This window comes from Mytilus californianus, unplaced genomic scaffold (genome assembly GCF_021869535.1).
Source record: "Mytilus californianus isolate M0D057914Y unplaced genomic scaffold, xbMytCali1.0.p SCAF_8, whole genome shotgun sequence".
Taxonomy (NCBI): Eukaryota; Metazoa; Mollusca; class Bivalvia; order Mytilida; family Mytilidae; genus Mytilus; species Mytilus californianus.
Window position 1 is genome coordinate 2,259,263 of NW_026262734.1, and position 27,703 is coordinate 2,286,965.

The 27,703-nt window shown below is 32.2% G+C and overlaps 2 protein-coding genes across 6 annotated transcripts in view; one reads left to right on the forward strand and one right to left on the reverse strand.

The window, feature by feature from the left end:
• Positions 1-84: 84 nt before the first annotated feature.
• Positions 85-26,850, reverse strand: LOC127712268 (uncharacterized). Of its 2 annotated transcripts, XM_052218637.1 has the most exons (11): positions 26,762-26,850; positions 19,759-19,805; positions 18,123-18,235; positions 16,214-16,416; positions 12,858-12,973; positions 11,852-12,169; positions 11,547-11,662; positions 10,179-10,365; positions 9,160-9,303; positions 7,780-7,898; positions 85-2,466 (listed from the first exon to the last, which is right to left on the reverse strand). In XM_052218637.1, coding segments are annotated over exons 1-11 (1,398 nt in total). In that variant the 5' UTR covers positions 26,764-26,850; the 3' UTR covers positions 85-2,433. The 2 variants fall into 2 exon arrangements, with proteins under 2 accessions (XP_052074597.1, XP_052074598.1); XM_052218638.1 differs by lacking the exon at positions 9,160-9,303.
• LOC127712265 (uncharacterized) overlaps positions 24,392-27,703 on the forward strand; it is a 33,792-nt gene continuing 30,480 nt past the window's right edge. For all 4 annotated transcript variants that reach the window (XR_007987006.1, XM_052218630.1, XM_052218629.1 and 1 more), the window contains exon 1: positions 24,392-24,464. Coding sequence is in view for 3 of the 4 variants with exons in the window: in XM_052218630.1 (XP_052074590.1) it covers positions 24,398-24,464 (67 nt within the window). In the remaining variant the exon portion in view is untranslated. The remainder of the gene's footprint in view (positions 24,465-27,703) is intronic.

Sequence of the window (27,703 nt, forward strand, 5' to 3'; positions counted from 1 at the left end):
AGGAAATAAAAAACGAAATGTCAAATAAAACAACGCAATGGCCAATATTCCACAAACCCTTCACACAAAACAAAGGATTCAATATCAAAATAGACATATAATATATTCTGTAATTTTCTTTGAATTCACAACAAACCTTTTCTGACATCAGACTGAATAACGTGAATTTATTAAAAAATAAACAGCTGCGCCATGAGCGCATGAAACGCCCGTCGCGTTTCCAAAGAATAAAGTTCAATAACTTCTCAATGTCATATCAGAAATTTGTAAAAATCGAAAGGGAGCTTACGTCAATACATATAAATATAAACAATTCACCAAAGTTTCATGAGAACTGCTGAAAGCATTTTTGAGTTATTGTCCGATAACTGGAAAATCCCCCCTTTTTTAATGAATAAGACCCCATAACTCAGAAATGTAAAATCTAAAATTTACAAAAAACGAAAGGGAGCTCATGTCAATAAATATAAACAATTCACCAAAATTTCATGCAAATTGGTGAAAGCATTTTTGAGTTATTGTCCGAAAACTGGAAAATCCAACTTTTTTAAATGAAAAAATCGGTATAACGTATCAATTGAGATATGTTAACACCATACAATGAAGCAGGCCGCATGATACAGCTAAGAAATGGAAAAAAACAGGAAGAAAGCGATACCAAAGCATATTCAAAATGTATTAGTTGAAGAAAAATCGACAACGACATAGTAAGTTGGCAATTGAAAATATGAAGTCACCAGTATGTCATGAATTCTAGTTTAAAGTCGTATTCTATGTCAATATTACTGAAAAGGTGAAGATACGAAGCAGACATTCTAGTTTCAGTCGTATATCCTTAATTTCCGGTTTATTTGTATATATGAGATCCAAACACTCAATAGTTGAGTAGGTTTCAGAAAAAGAAAAAAATCATTAATATACAAAAAAAGTCTCTGAAAACGAGCACCAATAATTTATCAAGATGCTTTTTCTTTTTTTCCCTTTGAGAAGATTTTGTAAGAGCTCTGCTTGATATGAGTACAAAAGCAAGTCGACAAGTAGAGGTGCACAACTAGTAACCTTTTGAAATGTAAATACACAAATTTGTCTCAACAAATATGTTGATTAAAAATGTCCAGCAATTTTTATATCATCTTCGTAAAATCATTTCAACTTTGCCATGCATGTCCCTATTCAAGTGTACTTCATGCATAATGATGCTGGTTCAATGAAAGAGAGGCGAAAGATACCATTGGGACAGAAAGAACGAATTCTGCATTGTTCCGAATAGAACTAAAATATTCATCATACAACATTTTTAGTTTTAGGATTTTCAGTTATCTTTATAACTTATAGAAACTTCATAGTATATTTATAATAAGAATTAGCTCGCGAGAATATTTTCATTGGATATTCAATAACTTACGTATATGAAAATTTAGTTGAAGCTGTAGATTAAGTAACTTTTTAACAGTAAAGGTGCAATAAAATTGATTAATGTGTATAAAAAAAAAATTGGCTGCGTGTCTGTATTTCTAAAAGCTCCAAATCTCATAAAAATATAATATAATCGATGCTAATTCACTGATTTGCAAAATATATATCCCCGAAAATGCTGAACCTATAACAAAAAAGACAAGTTAGATTGATTGATTAGTGTTAAACGTGGCAAATATTAGATGAATACCAATACAAGAACATACTGTTGTGATAAGAATATCAAAATAACCTTGTTTTGAACTAGGCAGATAACTGAGCCGAAATGTTAACATACTATTTAAAAAAAAGACCAAATGAAGACATGTCATTCCTTCCAAGACACATAATTCGAGCCTCTTATTCATTAATCTTACTCCTATATGCTAAAGCTGTAGGCTTAGTGGTCAAACATTAAGTACTAATGGTCTTTGTTTGAAATAGACCAGGGACGAATCCATGACCTCCATAGTATATATGTCTCATCTTTTTATGTTGACTTGTACAAACATGTATGTCTATGAATTATACTATCTGTACTCTTTCAATAACATTACTCAGCTTTCGTTTGTTAGTTTGATCTTTGATATGTAAAGGAATAAAAACAATGTAAATATGCATCACAAAAACTATAATTGAGCCACTTTCGACGGGACGCAAGCCTTCAAGCGCTCACCCTTAACAATCCACACAAGCATTGCATTGCAGCATTTACACATCGTTTCTTTTGTCAACCATGCTTATGTCCTCACATTCTTGTTTTGTAACTGTGTGCTCAAAAGTAACGAATTAATTGTAAGCACAAAGCTATATTACAACATATGTTGCACGTTTGCATTACATTTAAACATAGTCAACTCCTTGATCGAATCCATGACATGTTCTAAAACTATCAGCTTTATAAAATGATGACTAAAACCATTTTATCAACACAATTATAGTCTGCTACATTGGTCATTTCTGTACAAATATCCCGGATCACAGAGAGGTCTGTTCATGTCTTTTGCCATTCTGAAAATAAAAACATCTGAACTACAGTGGAGATCACTTCTAACCTCTCATTAGAACTGTCAGAATAATCTGTCATAGAACTGTTCTAAACTGTCCTAGAACAGTTCTACCTAGAACAGTTCTACCCTAGAACTGTTCTAAGTAGAACTGTCAGAATCAGTTATAGGTGGAACTGACTAAACCAGTTCTAGGTAGAACTGTCAGGATCAGTTCTAGGGTAGAACTGTCTAAAACTGTTCTAGGTAGAACTGTCCAAATCAGTTATAACCGTAGAACTGTCAGCAGAACTGACTAAATCAGTCAGGACTGTAGAACAGTTCTAAATGACGTCACTGCAGTACGGGCATCTTAGAATTTAGAAAAGAATCAGTTCCAATTACTTTACTGTATAATAGCAGATTTTCTATATTTTTACTGATCAAACGTTACATGTAACGTTACAAATATCGAAGCGGATAGAAAGGTTATCCAACTCATCGGAGAAATATTTTTATATGATTGCATATAAACATCATGGTTTACCTTACTTCGTTCCCCGTTTTTTACAGTCTCTTCCTAAATATAACTCTGCATTTAATTCATAGAGTTTTAATCGTAATTTACCTTGTTTGCCTTGGATTTACATTCATGATTTCAGATTCTTTTTTGACAAATGTTCAAACGAAAATTGTACAGTGGATGAATTATGGGATATTAATGAAATACGTGTTGTATATTAAAGTATGTACATTTGCACCATCTCGTCAATTTAGACAGACTTATCCATAACGATTATAAATGATATCTGGGAGTCTGGGACGTCAGAAAAATATACTCGATATGAACATGAATGAAACATTTGCCCCTGGACGAAAATAGGCTACACACAAAATCAATCATTCTTCTTTGCCTTCTTCAAAATATATTAACAGTATACTATTCCAAGAAAAAACATGTACATGTACTTTTCATTTTAAAGTATATGAATCAGTCATGCAGGAACATATATACTGTTCCCAGAGTCATGTGAGTGTTGGATGATGCCGTTAAATAGTTTTGTTTAAAACAACAAACCATCACGAACCATTGACTTTAGTGACGGTTCATTATTATGGATACAGCATGTACAGAGAGGAAATAATGGCACTCTAAATTGATGTGGACAAACTTTTGTAGTCATGGTAGTCATTGTGTTCCAAAGTTGCGGTCAAATACTTTTGTTAAAACGACTCAGTCTGATATATCGAAAGTACTGAAATTTGTTTACGATTCAATATTTTGAATAAAAAGAGGACATGCTGGTTCTCTAAATTGATGTGGAATTTTTTTTGTAGTCAATGTGTTTCAATATTGCTGTCATTTGAATTATACAATCCATCGTGATTTGTAACTATAAGTGATTTACTATGCGGCTATATATATATATTAGGATTTACATAATAAAGTGCAAATATGGTCAGTTTTGGTTGATGCTGTCACATATGGTCGGTTTGGTTGATGCTGTCAAATATGGTCAGTTTTGGTTGATGCGGACAAATAATTTTGTTATATGAGTCGGTCTGAGATATAAAAATTACTGAAATTAGTTTACGATTCAAAATTTTGAATAAAAAGAGGACATGCTGGCACTATAAACTGATGCGAGCATAATTTTGTAGTCAGTGTTTTCCAATATTGCTGTCATTTGTATTATACAATCCATCCTGATATAAAAATATAGGTGATTTACTTTGCGGCTATTAGGATTTACATAATAAAGTGCAAATATGGTCAGTTTTGGTTGATGCGGACAAATAATTTTGTTATACCAGTCTGTCTAAGGTAAGAAAACTACTGATATTTGTTTATGATGCAATATTTTGAATAAAAAGAGGACATGCTGGCACTCTAAATTGATACAAACAAAATTTGGTAGTCATTGTGTTCCAATATTGCTATCATTTGTATTATACAATCCATCCTTACATAAAAATATCACATAAAAAAGAGCAAATATGGTCAGTTTTGGTTGATGCGGTCAAATATGGTCAGTTTTGGTTGATACTGTCAAATATGGTCAGTTTTGGTTGATGCCGACAAATAATTTTGTTACACGAGTCAGTCCGAGGTATGAAAACTACTGGTATTTGTTTCCGATGCAATATTTTGAATAAAAAGAGGAAATGCTGGCACTCTCAATTGATGCGAAAAAAAAATGTGTGGTCATTGATTTTCAATATTGTTGTTATTTGTATACTACAGTCCCTCTTGACCTAAAATTATAACTAAATTACTGTGCAGCTATATAGATTTACATAAAAAAAAAAGCAAATATGGTCAGTTTTGGTTGATGCGGACAAATAATTTTGTTACACGAGTCAGTCTGAGGTATGAAAACTATTGATATTTGTTTCTGATGCAATATTTTGAATAAAAAGAGGAAATGCTGGCACTCTCAATTGATGCGAAAAAAAATTTGTGGTCATTGATTTCCAATATTGCGGTTATTTGTATACTACAGTCCCTCTTGACCTAAAATTATAACTGAATTACTGTGCAGCTATATAGATTTACATAAAAAAAAGCAAATATGGTCAGTTTTGGTTGATGCGAAAAAATAATTTTGTTACACGAGTCAGTCTGAGGTATGAAAACTACTGATATTTGTTTCTGATGCAATATTTTGAATAAAAAGAGGAAATGCTGGCACTATCAATTGATGCGAAAAAAAATTTGTGGTCATTGATTTCCAATATTGTTGTTATTTGTATACTACAGTCCCTCTTGACATAAAATTATAACTGAATTACTGTGCAGCTATATAGATTTGCAGAAAAAAAGATCAAATAAGGTCAGTTTAGGTTGATGCGGTCAAAAGATTTTTGTTAAACGGGTCCATCCAAGGTATGAAAACTACTCGTAAACAGATATATATAGATCATATTTGTTTACGATTCAATATTTTGAATAAAAAGAGAACATGCTGTTACTATAAATTGATGCAAACAAAATTTGAAGTAATTGTTTTCCAATATAATTGCTGTCATTTGTACAATCCATCCTTGCCTAAAAATATAACGGTATTTCTGCAGTGTGCGGCTACATGTATATAGATTTACATGACGAAGAGCAAATATGGTCAGTTTAAGTTTAATTTAAAAACATATTTATTCATAATAGTGGATTGGGAAACAAGTTTTTACATTTGGTTAATGAGGTCAAATTATTTTGTTATACGAGTCATCCTGACTCCCGGAATGACAAATGTAAAGCAATTCAAATGATAAAACTAACGGCCTAATTTATGTACAAAAAATGAACGAAAAACAAATAATTTATGTAACACATCAACAAAAGAAAATCACTGAATTACAGGCTCCTGACCTGGAACAGACACATTCATGCAGAATATGGCGGGGTTAAACATGTTGTCTTGATTAAAAATCTGAAATAAGACCGGCAAAATAGCAAAACTCTTTATAAATCGCTATTTTGCCGAAGCCTTATATTTAAGGCAAAGAGTTCTTAAAACTTATAAATCAATTCTAGCCGTAGAATTTATAAATCAATTCTAACCGTAGAACTGTTCTAGTCGTAGAACTGTTCTAGAAGTAGAACTGACCAAAGATTTGGTCAGTTCTAGGTAGAACTGTCTAAAACTGTTCTAGAGTAGAACTGTCAGGATCAGTTCTAGGTAGAACTGTCTAAATCAGTTCTAGGTAGAACTGACCAAATCAGTTCTAGATTAGAACTGTTCTAGCTAGAACTGTCTAAAAGGTGTCAGGTTGTCCTGGAACAGTTCTCCTGACAGATTCTGACAGATTTAATGAGAGGTTAGAAGTGATCTCCACTGTACACTGCTCGAACCGATATGATTTATCAGGGTCGATTGAGTGATGGAATCTTGAACATTGTCATACCTCTGCCAAGTTATTCTATTTATTTAAAAGGTTATAATATTAGCTATAATATTTTAACTCACCAGAAGCACATTTCGACAATAAATATATAACTAATGATGCTCGAGGTCGAAGTAAGTGAAAATCCACAAAGGACCAAGAGATATAGCCTAAACCGCATATCGTTGTTATTTAAGAATGGAATTCCCGAAAGATAAATACAAATTAGAAACCTCATCAAAGATACTAGGCGTTTTAATTTGAACACGAAACTATATAAGACGTATCATTGGTGCTCGAGTCAAAACAGCTGGAAGTCCAAACCAAATAATAAGCTCATGTAGTCGGACTTATTTGATATTGAAGTTTATTTACAATCTCAATTATCCAACTTTTATTTTGCACTAGAGGAATTTTATAAAAGAATATTATAACAAATGGGCTATTAAAAACACTATGTCGAATAAAAAAACACGATTGGCTAAATGAAAAGAGATGGTAACACAACAGTGCACAAAACAATAGACAAAACACGAAGCCAACGAAAAACTGGAAATGAATGTATTACTCTGTAAGGATAGACATTGTTTGCTACACAAGTAGTAATCACACTGATGCCACTACACATAAGCATCCCATAATGAGTTGCATTCGGTAGTTGTCTTTAGCTACGCGGCTATCACAAAAAGAGCATATCAGGGTCGACTGTGAAACAGAAATTCTATAACACGATGACTTAAACATTTCCATTAACAACCCTAGGTTTAAGTTTCTACACAGTTGTCAAGCTATTGATCACCAAAATTTGTGTTTACATTAAACAGAAACTATATGAAATACGTGATACCAACACCATATTCCTTAAAAGGAAAAACACTATAGGGACTTCGATATTGTTTTGTGAATAACTTCCACCTTAAATTTTTCATAAGAGAAATATTATACATGTATATCCCTTGTGTGAGGACGATATGAAGATTTTTAACTTTAGAAAATTCATATTTCCCGAGGGTATCACTCGAGGGTACAATGACTTTTCGAGGGTGTACAAACTTCATATCTCCCTAAGCCAAGGGAAATCAATGTAGAATTCAACTGCCTATTTTTGTTTTACCTTACTTAACATAAAATAATAATTTGTATAATAATTTTTCATATCCACTTAGTTTTATAACTAAACACGGCATAAACAGTGTCGATTAAAATTAAATTATGTAAATTAACCACGCACAACGACGCACGCGGGTAGTCCCGATGTTCAGAGGGGAATATGAAGTTTTGTTCAAAATCACGAGGGATAGGCTGAACTGATCAAATGTTGATTTCGCTATCATTATTTACACACAGTGGAATAATAAGAAGCTATGGGAACATGAATTCCTTTCTTATATAATACTGGCAAAACATAAAGGTAAAAGAAAAGAACAAGATAATTAATAATAATAATAAACAATACCGTATCATAACTGTAAAGTTCGTCAGTCTCATGCTCAGCTCTATCTGAATTGTTGTCTGCAACATTAATACACGTAGAAGTCTCATCTGTGTCCGCCCTCTCAGTGTCTTTTTCACTAACTAATAAAAAATTCTTATCTTAAATTCAACAACGATGATTTCAGTTTGAATAAAGTTGATCTGGTATATGCATGTTTAATAATAACTTGATAACTTGTTGTATTATATCAGATACATGGGAACGTAAGTTTCCAATATAGTCTATCTAAAAATAAACATATAACTTCCATCACTGCACCAAGTGTGTTACAATATTTCTCCACTCGAGACAGTTAAGTTTTAAAATGTAAAACGCGAGGCTTGCTGAGCTTTTTTAATTTTAAAAATTTAACTGTTGATAATGGAGAAATATCGTAATACATAGTAAATAGTGGTGGAATCTGTTTCTCTTATGATTTTTAGACGATATCTTAACAAAATTTATCCTTCCTTTTCAAAGATTTGCAGAAAGTTGTGTTCTTTATATGTGACGTCATCAGGCATGATCACCTTTTTTGAATGACGTCACAATTGAATTATCAATCATTTGCCGAGAACAAAGTTTTCTCTAGACAGGACAAATATTTTTTTTCTCACACCGACCTGGAAATGTATAAATATCATGAAAATTAGAGAAAATTGTTCCAAACTGCTTTTAAAAGATTGAAAAATGACACGGAGGTCATTTCAAGTTGACCATCCTTTTCAAAGATTTCGAAATATAAAAATGATTTGTTGGCAGGTTCTGAATGCTGTATTCGTCAAATTTACTGTTCTGTTGCATACATTATCATATCTATTGCAATATCTTCAACCGTCATTTCTAGAAATTATACTTTAGTTCGATGAATTAGTAGAGTATAAAATATAATACATTGTAACTATGTTGAATTGTTATATCGAGCAAGAGAAACACGTGATCATTGTAGTCATAGTTTTCTTTCGTACTAAAGTGTTTTCAAGCTTTTGGTAATATCTCTTTTTTCTAACATTTTCAAACTTTGACCACAACGAGAATCAAGTCAGTGATGTAACATATATTGTAATGTGCGTTGTGTAGAAATACAGATATATGTAGAGCAAAGTTAGTTTTACTTCGTTTTATTTAGTACAACAGGCTTAATTTTCACATTTTCCTTCATATATATGCAAAATTATTTTGCGAATCGAGAAGGAGATAAGATTGATTTCGTAAAATTGATAGAATTGGATTCCCTCGAAGCTATATTACGGCAGTATTGTTTTTTTTTACCAATTTATTCTTATTTTAATCGAACAAAAAAAAAAGTTTTGACAAAACCGATGTAATAATTGTTTCAGAGTAAAAGGGAAGGATTATTACCTTTCTGACAGCTTTCTCGGATTCTCATTCTTTTAGAATAAAGAAATACAAAAATGACCACGATAATAACCACTAAAATGGTAAGAATAACCATTGATACTACCAAAGTCGAGTTGTTTCCGCTCCAATGATTACAGGAATTATCTAATAGAAGGAAATGATACATTCATCAGAAAAGAAAATTATTCTGTGGGAAATTGGTGTTTTATATGACGTTCCAATTAAAACAATCATCAGAATCAACTACAAGCGAACGCAACAAGAGTGTTAGTTTAGTATTGAAAAATATAAATATATATATCGTATAAAGTTAATTAAGCAAATCTATTTGAAGAAGCTATGTATACAATAATTGATTGCATGTGTGTTGATTTAAGCATTTCAATAACTGAAACTGCGGTATGTTACTATCAGTGGAAATGATCCAAAATCTACCGTACTGTCATTCATTTTCACTGAGTTTTTTTGTAGTTTTTTATAGGAAGTTGCAGCTAGTAAATGCTGAAGATTTTGTTTGAATACATTGCTACTAAGAATTTAAACTAGAGTTTTTTTCATTATTCATAGAAGAGTTATTTGAAATATTATGAATATTTGTATTGTGAACGGAAATATACTATTTTCACTAACAGGCATTTGATCATACGTTTTCATGTTAATCAGTCATTGTGTTAGTTAATCCTAAGTAAATATATATATATATCAATAAAGTTGATAAACGGCAAATTTGCAGATAAAACATTGTTGAAGTAATTCCATTGGAAGCACATATATATATAGCATAAAGTTGCAAGTTCCACTGTGTACAGATACAAATGTATAGATAAATAAATAGAGCAAATTCGCAATAGACTACATTTAGTAATACATTTAAAATCACAATAAAAATTACATCAATGTTCGCTACATCATATAATTTTAAATGTATTACTAAATGTAGTTTATTGCGAATTTGTTCTTTTTTATTTATATATACATATGTATATACAAGTCATGAAAGATATCAGCATTAAACGCACCAGTACAATTATCTAATTCCCTTGTGTAGTTGGTCACAGTAAAGCTTCCAATATAACAGTTAACCACCAAAGGAGATCCACAATCTTTTTTGCTAACGTTGTGCATTATATGCATATTGTAGGTAAAGAATAAACCCGCTTGATTAACGGTAGATGATATATTAGCTTTTCCCGTTATGTCTCTTTCCTGCAATATTACATGAGAACAATAAATTAAAAGGCTCTTAATTTGTTAACTGAAATGTTGTAATGTTAATCATAATATATGCATATGATGGCAATAATTCAGCAATAACAAACATTTATCTTCTTTTGTTCATGCTTAAACAATGACACTATTTTGAAAACTGACAAATCTGCTCGTCATTTCCCAAAACTAAACAGTCTTTATAACAGATATAAACATATGAACTACCTGTTTATTTGATTGAACAAATTGATTTTTATCTGCTTACATGATCTTAATTGTAGGAATGTCAACTAGTACTCTATTATCGCTCGGTAGTACAGAATATCGAATATCAAAATGATATTCGACTAATCGGTTTCATTTAGGACATTGTCTTCTTTTGTTTATAGATGATTTTATTGACAACACTTCAGTGAAGTTTTATCATCACGCCTTTGTTTATGTGTTGTCTTTACAATTACAAAAAACAACTGTTGTTTGATCTTGTTTTACTTTGTAATCTTTTAAAAATCAACAGTTGTTATAAAATTCGTGATTACTGTCGATTCATTATTCTTCGTGTGATACCAATTTTGGTGGATTTTGTGGGTATAGGTAAATAAAGGCAACAGTAGTATACCGCTGTTCAAAAATCATAAATCAATTGTGAGAAAACAAATCCGGGTTACAAACTAAAACCGAGGGAAACACATCAACTATAAGAGGACAACAACAGAACACAGAAGTGCAACAAAAATACAAACCAAGAATCTAAATGTTCAACGAAGTACACATTATCTATCAGCTTGAATTGATACTTTGTAAATATCACGAAATAAAGTGTAAATAAAGATACAAAATTTCCTCAATCAACAAAAATTGTTATCCGAGGAAAAAATAATTCAACAGTAGATTTTTAATCTAATTAGTTCATGCAGCAAATGAGCTCTTCGTTAATTGTGCATGATTCCTGGGACTATTGTTTCGTTTAGATATAAATGTACATTTGTATAAGGTTACCTGTCCATTAGACGATGACCAACAAATTGAATATGCGTATAATTTTGTTCCAAGGTTGTATACATTTGCCATATTACTCCAGTATTGCTCGTTCGAATCAACGAGTAGTCGACTGGTAATAATTCTTTACTAAGTTGAAATTCAAACTTAGTACTATTCAATTTGTTTGGCATACTTACGTGAAGGATAATGGTGCAATTTGGTTCAGGATAAATACCATCAATTTTCAAAGAAACGTCAACAATACTGTCATTTATTGTCAGTGAAGGACTAACGCTACTGTTTCTGGGAAGCTCTACAAAAACAAAAGGCAAATAAAAATCTAAATCTCTTTTTTCTAAAATGTTGTCTCTAAAACAACCAACAGTGTCAATTGCTTGTCTGATCAACTAATGTCCGTTTTTTCGAAACCAAAATTGCAAACAATGGGTCAATTAAATAACTTACAGAACACACATTGTATAATATTTAAAAACAAACTTACTTAAGAATTCATAATCTTTCATCATTAATCCTTTTTTCATCTCATTTCTCCCAAATGCACATGAATATGAAATATCGACATCGCTTATAGATAGGTTATGTATCAATAAGGAGTTATTACAATTAGCATTTTTCTTGAATGTGTACTTTTCTTCGTTTCTACATTTCCCATCTTGACAAAGAAGCGTGTCCTGTTTACTACCATACCACTGCTGGAAACTCCCCTTACACAAATTTTCCTCATCGAATATATTGCATACTAATTCTAATGTCTCTCCAAACAAAATGGGCTTTGTCTTTACGTCCCATGTCACAATATCTGCAATTTAAAAGTCCACTTTTTAAACGATACATGGTTCATTGGCAACTGCATTTACAATCTCGTTTTATAAGAATAACTTCAATTGCATGTATACGCTAACTTAGATACTAAATCAACATGAATTATATATACAAGACACGCTAAATCCACTTCTTATACCAAATGAATATACTCTTAGTTTTATGCCTAAAACTATTAATGAAGCAGTCCGTTTTGAAATATTTAATTTTGAGCCTAAATAATAAATGAAAAGAGATGTTAGTTATTTATCACTGGGTTTTTTACTGACATGAACAACAGGATGGGTGCCACATGGGGAGCAGGATCTGCTTACCCTTCCGGAGAAGCTTAGATTACCCCATTTTGTGTGGGTGTTGCTCAGTTTTTATTTTCTATGTTGTGTTTTGTGTATTGTTGTCTGGCATGGCCTTGTCAGATTATTTTCGACTTATGATATTAAATGTCCCTTTGGTATATGTCGCCTCTCTTTTATACGTTAATAAGTATATAGGTATTTACTGTAACCTTTTTCAGCACGTCTGTGTGTAATTATTGCACTGTTGGCCCTCATACCAATTTTAGAATATTTCTTGCTACTAGTATGTTAATTATTACAAAATAAAACCGAGGTATATCGACCTTCCTTTGAGTTTATGTTTTATAAACTACATTGATTGTCACTTACCTGAACATTCTGCAGTTTCAGCTTTTAAGAGGCGCATAACCACACACACCATCGATAATGAATATGAAAACAGAAATGAATTTCTACTCGCAGCTCTTTGTTTTCTATATTGCAAACTAAAAAATAAATGTATGATAGCATGTATAAATATTAAAACATTAAAATACATTACAAAATACCAAATCCATAAAATATTTAGACAGAGTTTTAATGTACTAGTACTTAACATTTCCGTATAATTGCTTCAGAAGCATAAACTAGTCTGACAGTAGAGGGTTTCTAAGTTTTTAAAGCAATTTTTTAAAACCTTTTCACATAGGTCGGAGTACTTATTTCCGATAAAAGAATTCTTGAAGGAGTCCTTTCTTAATATAACGAAGGAAGCAAAAAGTGTGTTATTTTCTTGTTTTACTCTTTTTGTTAGTTTTTTCAAACGGATATAATTTGTACTGTTTGGGGTTGTGGCGATTGTGCTATTTTGCAGGGGCCTTTAGAGCTTTGTTTCCGAATTGGCTTTCGACTCCAATCGTGCTCATTGCTCTTTTTTGATGGATTTTACTGCCTCTGCTGAAGGGAGGGTTATTTCTGCTGCTGCAAGTTAAGGATTAGATAATGGAAATTTTGAAATAGTCTGTCAGCTGCTCCAGTCGTACTAAAGTTACTCTTTTAATAATGTTTGAATATTGACGGTTCTGAAGGATTGAGACGGTATTGCAGATGCAGCGGACATTGCTTAATGATCAGCTAATAACACATGTCTTGTCGGTGGTCCAGTCGTACTTATACTCTTTTGAGAATTTTATGCCGCTGCTTTAATGTTAATTTATTGCTGTCGCTGCTGCTGCTGAATGAAAATATTAAGGTCATTTAAAAACCTCCATTTGCTGCTTAAGCAGCTCTTTTTTATCATTTCATTTTGCTGCGATTGTGTAGTCATTAACCGTAACTGAAGTTATAATTCAGTTAGAATTCTGTTCGAGGATTTGGGATGCTGTTGCTAATGATTAGGGTTAAAGTAATTTAAGCTTCTGTTCAAGTTGCTCTGGACTGTTCACGACATGTTTTAGATGCTCCAAGCTGTTCCCAATATTTTTATGTTGCTTAAAGCTGCTGCCGATATTTTTAATAGACTTCAGGTTGCTCATGGCTGCTACAGATACTTTTCCAGATGCTCCAAGCTGCTCCATGTATTTTACGTGTTGCTCGAAGCTGCTTCAAATATTTGTCAAATACTTGTTTCGTTTTAAATGTAACCCTCATGCAGCAGTAATTTCCAACCATCAATCAGCAGTACTATTAGCAAAATCCAACCCCCAATCAGCAGCAGGAGTAGCAAAAACCTTTTAGAAGAGTAACATGAGTTCTATTTAAACCCGAGATACATATCATTAACAACAAGGCCAATAGTTTCCGAACGGAAAATGGTGGGAACTTCTTGTATTAAAAAATGGGAAATAAGTCTTGCGGTAATGCATGAGCTGCTTTCATAACTCTCATCCAGACGCGTTATTGTCATGTACGCTCCAAACACATTTCTAGTCAAGTGACTTCCGGTCTTCCATGTGTAAAACTCATTTCGGGTAAGTGATTTAAAACTTCTGTTCCAGTGGAGGACGTCACTGTAAGATGACATAGCGCCTCCTTTCTATATATAAACAAGCATTCTGAGAGTATTGCATGGTAATACATAGTCCCCTACCGGTTAATAATTCATTGTACTGGAACAAAATGCTAACTTGATCCATAACTTGTCATGGTGTAAACTGTATAATAAATCTCAAGTCAATGTCTTCAAGCATGACGAAAAAAAAGTGTGCAAAACTGATTATTTGAGAAGACCAAGAAGTCCAAGGATCACAAAATCATCAGACCGAAACAAAATTTAAACTTGATCTGTAACTTGTCATGATAAAACTATATACCAATTATTAAATCAATATCTTAAAGCATGACAAAACAAAATAGTGTGGAAAACTGATTATTTGAGTGAATTTTCTAAGTCCAAGGACAATAACTCTGCACAAAATCATCAGACCGGAACAAAATTCGAACTTGATCTGTAACTTGTCATGGTAAAACTGTATACGAATTATTAAATCAATATCTTCAAGCATGACAAAAGAAGTGCGGAAAACTGATTATTTGAGTGAATTTTCTAATTCCAAGGACCATAACTCTGCACAAAATTATCAGACCGGAACATAATTCAAACTTGATCTGTAACTTGTCATGATAAAAATATATACCAAATTTCAAATCAATATCTTTTAGCACGAAGAAAAAAAGTTTTGAAAACTAATTTGCCGGAATGACGGATGGACAGACAGACAGACAGACAGACAGACAGACAGACAGACAGACGGAGTGCAAACCTAAAGTCCCCTTCGACTTCGTCGGTAGGGGACTAAAAAGAAGATGTGGTTTGATTGCCAATGAGACAACTCTTCACAACAGACCAAATGACACAGAAATTAACAACACGTACGGCCTTCAACAATGAGCAAAGCCCATACCGCATAGTCAGCTATAAAAGGCCCCGAAATGACAAATGTAAAAAAATTCCAACGAGAAAACTTACGACCTAATTAATGTACAAAAAAATGAAAAAAAACAAATATGTAACACAGCAACAAGTTTGGTAAGACCGTGCATTTTATCATTGTTTTTAATTGAGATTAAGAATGCTAATAATTTGTCGAGTAGTGTAGTACGTATTGTAATATGTATACAAAAGGGAAATATTACTCATGTGTTAGTACTTTATTTTCATTCCTAATCATTGATACGCTAAAACATATCGTTCTTAATCTAATAGGACGAACTTCTTTTGGATATGTATGAGGGTATGGATGGAGGTCCTTCATTTCTGTTATGTTTATTTTTTTATGCCAATTTTCTTTATTCTATACATGTTTTGCCCATTATTCTATATTCTGTAAACCCCCATCCACACCCTCATGTATCACGTAACGAGTGAAGAAAAATCTAGTTACAGGTTCTTGGATTTGAACCATCATCCCATAGTCTCTCCCAATCGTTATCATAGATTTCTATTTTTCAAATATTTATATTCTACATTTATCTAAGAACGCTTTTGAAAATGCCTTCAAATGCTTTAGTGGTGCTGATACATTCATAAACCCTAGTTTTAAAACAATTCAGATAGAATTCGTTTAATATTAACAAATTAAACAAAATGTATCAAATCGTTTGCCTGCTTTCACTATATCCTTTGGCAGTAGAAGTCAAACAATTTTTGTACCTACAAAAAAACAAATTTATTCTACATTAGTTTACCTTTCATCAATCCGTTTATGATATTTGATTTACTTTTTTTTACAGAGCTATGTATATACCGTTTTGAAATTCCCTTGCTCTTTCTGTATTTTGCTGACAATTTTGGAACGGCCAAAGTCATACACGAATCCTTGGATGACAGTACTGCATAATCTTTACCAGTATATCCTGTGTCCAAATGTCTTTCCTCAACTAAAGATCTTGTATTCTCGAGAGAGATAACTGAACTTTCGGTACTCTTATCACAAGATGTATCAGTAACCTATGCAAAAGCCAGATAAATCTATAAATGAATTGTTTTAAAACTTAAAACTTAACCCATTTATTACGCAAGTGAATGCACAAAATCATATATTCCTAAAAAGATCGTAAAACATTTATAGTTAATTGTCTCTGTTTTTGTGAATCTTTTACCTTCTTTCACGTTTATAATGAAAATTTATTCTAACAACATGAATTTTCCTAATATGCAAGAGAAAGCAACGTTTAGTTGTCATATATGTTACAACTAACAAAATCAAAATGTCCATCGTAGGAAATGTTAATCATATGAACGGTTCTCGAAGGTCTGACATCAACACTAGAGTTTTGCGCTCAAAGCTTGCACGTGGCAGCTGGTGCGTTCGACTCCGATATTAATTAAATAAAATTGTCAGTTTTCCTGCTAAAGATCTGTGGTTCTTCCCGGTAACTCCGGCTTCCTCCATCAATAAAAATAAGCCACCACTAGATAGATAATAGTGTTGAACGGGTGATTCAAACCGACAATCAATCAATCAATCTTACATCAAGTGTGGTTCAGTAAGTGGTATCTAGTAATGTTCGGCTAACATTATACATGTAGTCCCCAGTAATGTATAGCACCACATCTTCTTTTATTAACTTGTTTTTTGTCTCGCCTGTCGTAGATTTCGAGACATAGGAAGTATACTCAGGCTATTCCTTTTCATGGTGCAATGACTGCTCTTATATACTATACATTATTTCATTGTCATAAAACAAAAATCATTGTAATCATTGTACGGAATTAAAACCCGCAAAGGTCCGTAATCGGTCAAACAAAAAATTTCTATTTCTGTTTCTATTTCTTTTTTTTGTCGTTTGAATATCTCATTTAATTTGAGTCATATGATCACTATAGAAATATATACGGATTCCTTCCGTCATATAGGGTTCACATAACCTCGACCTCATTTCATGGATTGATGTGATCAAGGTAAGTGTTCGTGTTTAAGTACCAGATACTTTAAGCAGAAAGTCAACAATATTTGGTGTCTGGTTTGATTGCAGAATGTGCATATCAGTCTGGTAGGTTTCATCTGACCTTTACCTAATTTGCATGGTTCATAGGTTAAAGCTAAGTTTTTAGGGTTTGATATTGTTTCTTTTAAGATACTATAAGGAACAGGTCAACTGTATTTGGTGGTTGGAAATATTGTAAGATGTATATGTCTATCTGTCATTTTCATGGTTCAAAAGTCAGCGTTTCTCAGATACTATACGTAATAGACTAAGTATAGTGTGTGCATGGAATGATTACATGTCTGCCTGCTGAGGTCCGTCTGGCATGGTTTATTGGTTGATGTTAAGTTTTTTTGGTTAGGTCTGTTTCTCAGATTAAGCATTATGTGTTTTGATTGATAGTAAGGCGTAAATATCTGTCTGACAGGGTTCATTTAACCTTTACCCCATTTACATATAATTAATCCCGCGGCTAAAGGTATAAGCAATTTACAGTCCATCAGAAACGGTGAAGACACAGTGGTGGTAAAAAGTGAAATATACACATTATTTAAGTTCAAAGCAGTTTAATAAATGTGGATTGTCTTACAGGATTTACCTTACTTCATTTTAAGAGATTAAGATGAACCCAACGGCAAGAATGAACAAACATTTACATCTAGAGGTCACCGTTATGAAAGTTCATGCATTTAAAGTTTTAAACAATAGATGAAATACTGAACATACAATTACTGGCAAGGAATGATCAATTTCATTTCCGTTTGGTAGAAGGCTGTGAATGTCATGGTCTTCTTTACTACTGGACAGAGAAAATTTGTCCTTGTTCACATTGAAATTATCTGTAAACGGAAATGACAATAGATAACAACTTTTGTTACATAGGTTTGATAATCAATAGCATGCCGTATTCATTCATTAATTATACTTGAATGCTAATACAATAAATGTGGATAGTGTCCACATGTGGACACAGATGATGCCCCCGCTTACATATCATATAGTAATAAAGTGACATAACTGAAGAACGGTAAAATTGACGCTACCCAAATTTGAATTTGATCTGAGTTTTGTGGTAATAAGCATTGTGTGTAAGTCTCATAACATTTGGTTGAGGCTAACTTAAGTAGAGCACAGAAACTAAAAATTCAGTATTTTTTCTATTTGTAAACACGCATAACTCTAGAACGGTTGTGTATAAGTTTTATAACATTTGGTTGAGACAAACTAAAAAATTCAGCAATGTGTATGTTTATAAAGGGACATAACTCCAGAATGGTAAAAGTGTCGCCACCAAATTTCGTACTTAATCTGTATCATGTAGTAATAAGCATTGTGTATAAGTTTCATAACGTTTAGTTGAGGCAAACCAAAGTTAGAAAACAACTATAATCATGGACAAAGGAAGATAACTCCAATTTTATAAATTACTTGATATTTAGAAGAAAGTAAAAATTTGCAATTTTTCCATTTATAAAGGGGCATAACTATAGAACGGTTAAAGTGACGCCACCAAAATTCAAACTTGATCTGTGTTTTGTGGTAATAAGCATTGTGTATAAGTTTCATAATATTTGGTTGAGGCAAACTTAAGTTGGAGAACGGAAACTAAAAGTTTTGCAATTTATCTATTTATAAAGGGGCATAACTCTAAAACGGTTACAGTGACGCCATTAAAATTCAAACTTGATCTGTGTTTTGTGGTAATAAGCATTGTGTATAAGTTTTATATCATTTAGTTGAGGCAAACTTCAGTTAGAGAACGGAAACCAATTTTTGGATGTACGGACGGACGTACGGACGTACGTACGTACAGACGGACAAGGGTAAAAGTTAATGCCCCCACCGCTACGGCGGGGGCATACAAATGAAGAATAGAATAAAAACGGTGAAATGCTCACGACCCAACAACGAACGTTCATCAAGATAATGTAATGCTCTGTATGCAAAACTACCATGGTAACTATAGCAAACGCATCCCCGTTATAGATGTTTGACTACTGAGATCAGGATTTTAGTATATAATTCTTTCAGAAATATTTCTATACAGTAAAACATGAAAATGTGTATGAATATTTTTAAAACTGAAAACAACGACTTTAAAAGCATAATTCAGGAAGTACATTTCAAATAAAAAGGAGGGGCGAGCATTTAAAACTTGTGTACCCTTACCAGAGTTGGCATCTGTGCGCAGTAGTAGGTTAAAAGCAAAATATGCTGTATGTTGTTGTTTGACTTTACTTGTAGGTCTTTTTTGTCGGAACAGGCGGATTATCCTCTTTTTAAAATGTATTAGTGCAAATAAGGTTGTGTCGGCTACAAATGTATAAGGTATATCAAAGACAACGATGCATTAGTGACTTACTCTCCGGCTGAACAGGTTCCACTGTGGCAGTCATATTGGAGTTTTCCCTACAAAAGGCAACATAGTGTCAGACATTGTGTTTTGTAGGAATTTTATCTTTTAATCGAGAAATCGAGTTGAACAAGCATTCTGAGAGTATTTCATGGCAATACATAGTCCCCTACCGGGTAAAAATTCGTTTTACTGGAACAAAATGCTCACTTGTTCTATAACTTGTCATGGTGAAAACAAAAAGTAAATATCATGTCAATATCTTCAAGCATGACTAAAAACAGTGTGGAAAACTGATTATATGAGTAAAAAAAACATTATATATGTTTAATAGTTCTCGAAAATTAGATATGATGTAATACAGTGTATATCTATTTTCAAATTATAATCAAATATAATTAATAGTTCCAAATATTTTTTCTTTCATTTGTCACAAACTAATATAGATTTGTAACTTATGTTTAAAATGTCAACAACATTTATCTACACAATGTAATGTATTGAAATACATACATTAATCAAAATAAATTATTATCTAATTAAAGGATTTCTCTTCATAAATTTTTCTTTATATATATATATATATACATTCAGAAAATTAGTTTATACTAAATAACAAAAAAACCTGCTAAAAAATTCTTCCAATAATTTAACAATGAATGTCTTTTAAAAAATGAGTTATCTCCCTTTGTACAGAAATATGGTTTAACATAGTACTCTAACATTAGATATGGTCCAGAGTTATGGTCCATAACTCTGGACTAAATCATCAGACCGGAAAAAAATTCGAATTTGATCTATTACTTGTCATGATAAAACTATATACCAAATATCAAATCAATATCTTCAAGAACGAAGAAAAAAGTGTGGAAAGCTGATTTGCCGGACTGACGGATGGACAGACGGACAGACGGACAGACGGACGGAGTGCAAACCTACAGTCCCCTTCGACTTCGTCGGTAGGGGACTTATAAAAGTATACTCAAGTGTAATATATTGACAGTTTATTTCTAAATTTTTATACATTTACATTTTCATTTCATACAGTTTACATTGTATTGTGACGTTGAAAGGATAGACAAAAAAATGATATCATTACATGTATAGATATCTTTTTTTTTAACTTGTCAGGTTAAATAGAGTTTCTTGGGTTTTTTTTCAATACTCAATATACTACTTCCCAGAAACATTCACTAAATCATATGCAATGTATCACTTGATATTGTCCCGCCGACATGTTATGTCAAAAGCAATTACCATCTAAAGCATCCGTGCAACTTTCGATACATTGTAAACAATACGTTACTGTTTTAGTGGCCGGGTTACGACATAGTCAGTATATCAAAGGGCAAGACCACAGTGCCTCTAAGAAGACTGAATTTTCTACCAAAAACATTTCATTTTTTTTGACAATATCTTTTTAGCTTTTCCAGTTTTTACAAGGCTTTGTTGAAAAATCGGCATCGGAGTGAGAAAGCTTCTTTTGATTTTGGGATCATTTTGTCAAATCAGAAGTTGATAACCAGAAATTGAGGCATGATTTTGGTTTCCTAATGATTTCGTTTGAACCATATCCCAAACCTCCACCAAACTTTGACTGACAAAGCTGATTTGAAATAATAAGACCGTTTTGATTTTTGCGTCAAGCGGTATACATACCCCACCACCACCACCAAAAAAAAAAAAAAACAAAACAAAACAAAACAAAACAAAACAAAACAAAGATAATAAAAAAAAACTAAAAGTAGCCAATACTAAACTCCATTTTAAACTAGAATTCCATTAAGATTGCATTGCATATTGCACCCATGGTGCATTTGTATTTTCTATATTCAATATAAAGCAAGAGAGATGTGGTATGATTATTAGTCAGAGATCAAAGAACAAGAATGTTCAAACTATCCATAATCCAACATAAATTTGAGATAAAATCTCCAAATGATTAGATTATATTTTAAATGAATAAAGGATATCTGCAAATTATGAATTAAGATTATCACTTATTCCGAAAAGAATATCAATAATCAGTGGCACAGAATATGCCTTAATGATTAATTGATATCCATACATTATATCTCTAAGAATATCGTTAAATATTCTATATAATATGTAACTGCATAAATCATATGCTTTAATAAATGTATTGGAGTGTTGCTAACCATCGAATTAAAGTTTAAGTTAAAGTTCGAGTTAAGGTTCGAGTTATTTTAAGAGTTATTATATAAATTATAAATAAAGTACACTGCATATCAACGATGACAGTTTCTTTTTCGGTTTGTTTTTCCCTTTAAATGCATATTACTTCATCACATCTTATGTACGATAGGCAATTGCAGTATGAATAATCTTCCACCTCTTTTAACAAACAAGTCATAAGTATGCAGAAAATGATTTTAAGTTACATCTGCGATCATCTTCAATTCTTTAAAGAAATATTTGTATAAGTATTGGACAATACAGTAAGGTTAATGGTCAGATAGAAATCATTTCAATATTTTTTTATATTTTTAAAGAAGGTTGTGCTATTCAAAATGGCGACTTAGATCCCTTTAGCATTTTTCAGTATACAGATATGGATAGTAATGAAAACAAAGAAATATTGATGCCAACGTTAAATACGTTAATAAAGTAATCCAAATAGACAGGAAATCGAATTATTTTTTAAAAATATTGATTTGGTTACCACAAGTACAAATTGGACCAAACAAATTATACAACCTTTCGTTGGTATCCCAGTACAAATTAGAAAGTGCATTTTGTTCATTAGACTTTTGTTACTCGCAACTCGACTTTTATAACTCGCAACTCCACTTTTGTAACTCTTAACTGAACGTTTGTAACTCGTAAATCGCTGTTTATAACTCGCAACTCGTTTTTCATAACTCGCAACTCGTTTTTTCATAACTCGCAACTCGATTCTTTTTTACTCGCAACTCAATACTCTCCATCAAGTAAATTACCATAATGCATTGGAATAAGGGATCATGTAAAAATATTATTGTGATTATTGATTTACTCGGCACTCCAATAGCATTTTTACGTTTCACTGAATAAATAAAAACATTGGGAGTGAAGCCTTTTTTCTCACATGGTTATTGGTTGGTTGAGAGAATATTTGCACAATACCAATTGCAATTTCTTCGTATATATTGTTGGTTTGGATGGATTGTAGGCACGTTAATTGATTGGTTGAAATTTTACACAATGTCATATTTGACGAATTTGCTTAAACCATTGAGAGTGGCTTGATTCCTTTGCTCGATTGAATGATTTATTTATTGATTGATTGATTAATGAGGCGCATTCTTCATATTGATTGAAGCATTCGTTGGTTGTTACTGTGACGTCCAGCGACACATATATAACGCACATTCTTTTTTCACAGAAGGATAAATGCCCAATCCTCTAAATAAAGAAACAGACCTGGAACCTAGTCAATATTTACATTGTATCACTTAATACACTGATTTGGGTTCCTGGGAACTAGCGAAAACAAGAGGTAGGATTAAATTACATAATTTCAGGTCAGTGCAACATGCTTATTTGTATCTAAATCATGGTAACTCTAGGAACATGCCAGGATTTGACATCCCTCTTTTTTTCCCGTTCCAAAAAGTATCCTTGTATTTGCCTTTCTAACTTTAAATGGAAAAGTGCAAGGATTAACACCCTTTCCAAAAAAATATAGTTGCATCTTCCTTTATAAATTTCCTCATTTTTCAAGGAATTCTCTGAATTTATGTATATTGCGTTGTTATGTGTATATATTGCCAATGTAATTAAAATTGAACCTTTCGATTTTGTAGTTTTACGTGTCAATGTGAATCTGAAAATCCCATCTATTTTCTTTTTGCTTCCTCCAATGGAATCGTCTCTAAGTATTAAATAAGGGGAGTGGTCTCCGTCCTGTCTCTCTTTTGTTCGAAGGGGAGCATTCAACCTGTGTCTCTTAGTGAAGAATTTCGTTAAATATTCGTCACTGAACGTCACACAAACAATCAATCACATAATTAGTCAATATGTAACTAGCAACTCTTTACCGTATGCAAACTGTCAATAAATCAATCAATCAAGCAATACACCCACAGACCAACCAACCTATATATTGATATGAAGAACTTGTCACTGGAAATTATGCAAACGTTTTATCAATCAACCAACTAAGCAATCAACTAAAAAAAATCATATGGAATTACTTCCATTAACAATTGTTTTTTTAAAAAGCTTTTTGCTAAAACAGTTATTATACATTTATTTGTAGCAATGTTATAACATGTCTAAAAGTACTAACTGAGTATTAAATCAATATGAAATACATATACTTTTTATTGTCTAAAATATAGCAAAATATGCTACATCATTTGCATTAATTTTATATCGCTTAAGTCAAACTGACATTATCGGCATTCAAGTCTTTAAATTACATGTGCTCGAACTATGTTGTTTTGTTGTTACGTTTTTTGCTTTATATTATGTATTAAATAAGAATAACTAGCGGTAAACCCCCTTATCTATTTTTAGCTAACAGTGGTAAAACCCAAGGGAAAATGCGTTTCTATTTTTAATGGCTTACATCATAGTTCTTTATATATATATATAAGACAAGTGTCGACATAATTTTTGACACCTTTAACTTTATGTATTAAAAATGAGAAGGCTATCATTTGATGTGCATGTATGGTTTATAAAAACAAAATATGTTGTTCTAAAACTAGGTAAGTATTTTGACATCATAATATATAGTTTATATCATACATTGCAATCATTTAGTAGAAGAATACTTAAACGTCATCGTCATATTTTACATACATGTGGTAAAAATGCGAACCAAGTTTAACGTTTAAGTGTTATAAGGAGATGTTTTTAAAATTCAACGCGTGATAAATTTGTATAAGATCTATTGTCCAACTGAATCAACCGATCAACACTCTGGTCACCATAACTTCATGTACTTAAAGATTTTAAAGATATTAAAGGATGAGATAAAGTATTTATATAGGAATTTTTCGTTTGACTAGGAAGATTGCGTCAAGACATTTGTGAAACATACTATACACGTTAATCGTATATAACTAAATCTAATACCGTCGATTTGTTTGAGCTGAGAGACTTGCAAACCAGAGGTCACAACTATAAACAAAATTAGCATTATGCAAAAACAAATACATAAGACATGGTATCATCTGACGGTCAAAAGGCTGATGAACAAAGTAAAGTAACACTACCATTATTATTTACCCGTGGTAATATTGTTTTGGTGCACTATTGTACCACTGAGGATCGAACTTGGTTCTCCATGCGACACTGAGGCACCAACCATTCACCTTTTTTAATAACAAATTGTTTGATTCTTTTTATGAAACAAAACATAATTTGTTTCAAAAGGAAAACGAAATTAATAAAAAACCAGTAGTTTAGTTTTCGATGAAAATTAAAGAACCATTGTGAGCACGCTCAAATACCCCCACGCCCCCACATTGTCACTTGGCAAACAAAATCTCATCACATGTCTAAATTCAAAGATTCATAACTCCTCAAAATGTCAACTGATAACAATTTTTTGTTGACATGCACATCGACATATTGTGTCCTAATTAAACACAAAGTTTCATGAAATTCTATCGTGTGGGTTAAGAGGAGTTGCGATGACAAGGTGTTGCAGTATATATTTCCGGCAAAATTCAAAGTTCAAAGGGGAATAACTCCTAGAAAAAAAATTGAATCATAATTTCCTATTGATATGAACATGTACATATTATGTACTTATTATCTTCAAAGTTTCATGAAATTATCTTGTGTGGTTTCAGAAAAGTTGAGATGAAAAACTGTTGCAGTAGTATATTTAGGCCAAAACTCTAAGATAAAAGGGCATAACGCCTAGAAAAAAAAATTGAATCATAATTTCCTGTCGATGTGCACATCTACATAGAATGTCATTATTATCTACAAAGTTTCATGAAATTCTATTGTGTGGTTTCAGAGGAGTGAAGTTGCGTGGGGTATGATTATTGACCCCTTCGAACACACAAAAGATGAATAATCTGTGTCTTAACTGAGAGGTAGGATTATTACTCTTATGCAGATAGAAGAGGGAGATTTAAGAGATAATTGAGAGTCAATGATGATAATATTCATCATTCATACTATAACTTATTTCATCAAATTAAATAGTTATATGATTTAGTTTTCACTTGAAGAAAGCCAAATATGGCAATGACTTTCAGTATTCGTTGATATTGTCTTCATGTAAATCTTCGATTAAAAAAAGGCGGAAGATACCAAGAGGACATAGTACTGTATACAATAAAGTGTGGTATGAGTATAACAATAAAAATATGTGGTTTGATAGCCAATGAGACAACTATCCACCAAAGTTCAAATGATGTGGATACACCATACGGCCCTCCAACAATGAGAAGAAACCCATAGCGTCTAGTCAGCTATAAAATGCCCCGACATACAAAATGTTAAACAATTCAAACGAGAATAATTCATAACAATAAAAATTAAGAAAAACAAATAAGATAAACTATAAAACGCCAAGGAATCATGCATGTTGCACTCTTTGATGGAATTCATTGTATATGATATATTGGGTTTCTTGCAGTGAATTCTTTTTTTTTTTCTCTAGCAAACATTGTGTACATGATACGATAATCCAATACAATTTTCAAATATTATTTTTATACAAAAATGATTAAAATGAATATAAAAAGTACATGCAGTAGAATTTTTTTTCAGCCCAATGCTTTTCATTTTTGTTCTTTTCGGTATATCAACTCTTCATCTTTTTTAAATATAAATATTTTATACTCGAGCATCACCGGGGATACATCGAAATGTGTATCTGGTGCAATAAAATTGGAACCTTAAATAATATTACAAGTATGTATACATTATATTTATAGCACTCTGTAGATGCCAAAAAGATATAACGAAATTTGTCCGTTGAACATATTTCTAATACGATTTTATGAAATTATTATTGCAAAACTATAAATTTTGTACTTACATAGAAACTTGAAATTTATTCAAATCACCAGCACCGCTTGCATGCCACTACTCAAAGCAAAAACAAAGCCGTTATAAATAAATAAAATGGAAAACCCGAGGGAAAAATTCTATAGATAGATATTGACTCATAGGGAAATAAACACATTTATTCTTGAACCAGTTGTTTGCATGATTCTGGTTAAGTTCTTCTCATATATTTGATGATGGTATGATATTAACCCCTATCGGGATTGATTGTGCTTGATTTTTATATGTTTAATCAGTTAATTGAGGTCTGGAGCTGGCATGTCAGTAACTGCTAGTAGTCCTTTGTTAATTTATGTATCATTGTCATTTTGCCTAGTTTCTTTTGTTACCTATTCTGACATTGGACTCGGACGTCTTTTGAACTGAGTTCTACTGTGCGTATTGCTATGTGTTTTTTTTCTACATTGGGTATAGGGGGAGGGGAAGATCTCATAAAACATGTTTAACCCCGCCTCATATTTGCGCCTGTCCTGAGTCAGGAGCCTCTGACCTTTTTAAGACTTGTATGTTTTTTAATTTTAGTTCAATTATATGTTTTGGAGTTTAGTGTGACGTCCATTTTCACTGAACTAGTACACATATTGTATAGGGGCCAGATGAAGACGGGATTTTTCTCGCTGTGTTGAAGACCCATTGGTGGCCTTCAGTTGTTTTCTGCCCTTTGGTCGGGTTGTTGTGTCTTTGACACATTTCTCATATCCATTCTCAATTTAACCCTTATGTTTATATTAATAGTTTAACTTACAATCGAAAACAAATATTAACGGAGGGAATAAATTGACCTACATCGAACCGCAAAAGAAACCTCGAATTTTTCGAAAACTAACATTTTAAAATTATTTATTTATTTTGGTTTAAGTAAATTACCTTAACATGATGCTACGATTATGTATAAATCTTCGATACGGCTGAC

What these genes read in the sequence shown, in the direction of transcription:
- LOC127712268 (XM_052218637.1), bottom strand. An exon ending in GGAACCTGTTCAGCCGGAGA is followed by an intron (nt 18,236 to 19,758) that starts GTAAGTCACTAA and finishes TTCCGTTTACAG; the next exon opens with ATAATTTCAATGTGAACAAG. An exon ending in CCGAGAAAGCTGTCAGAAAG is followed by an intron (nt 7,899 to 9,159) that starts GTAATAATCCTT and finishes ATTTTTTATTAG; the next exon opens with TTAGTGAAAAAGACACTGAG.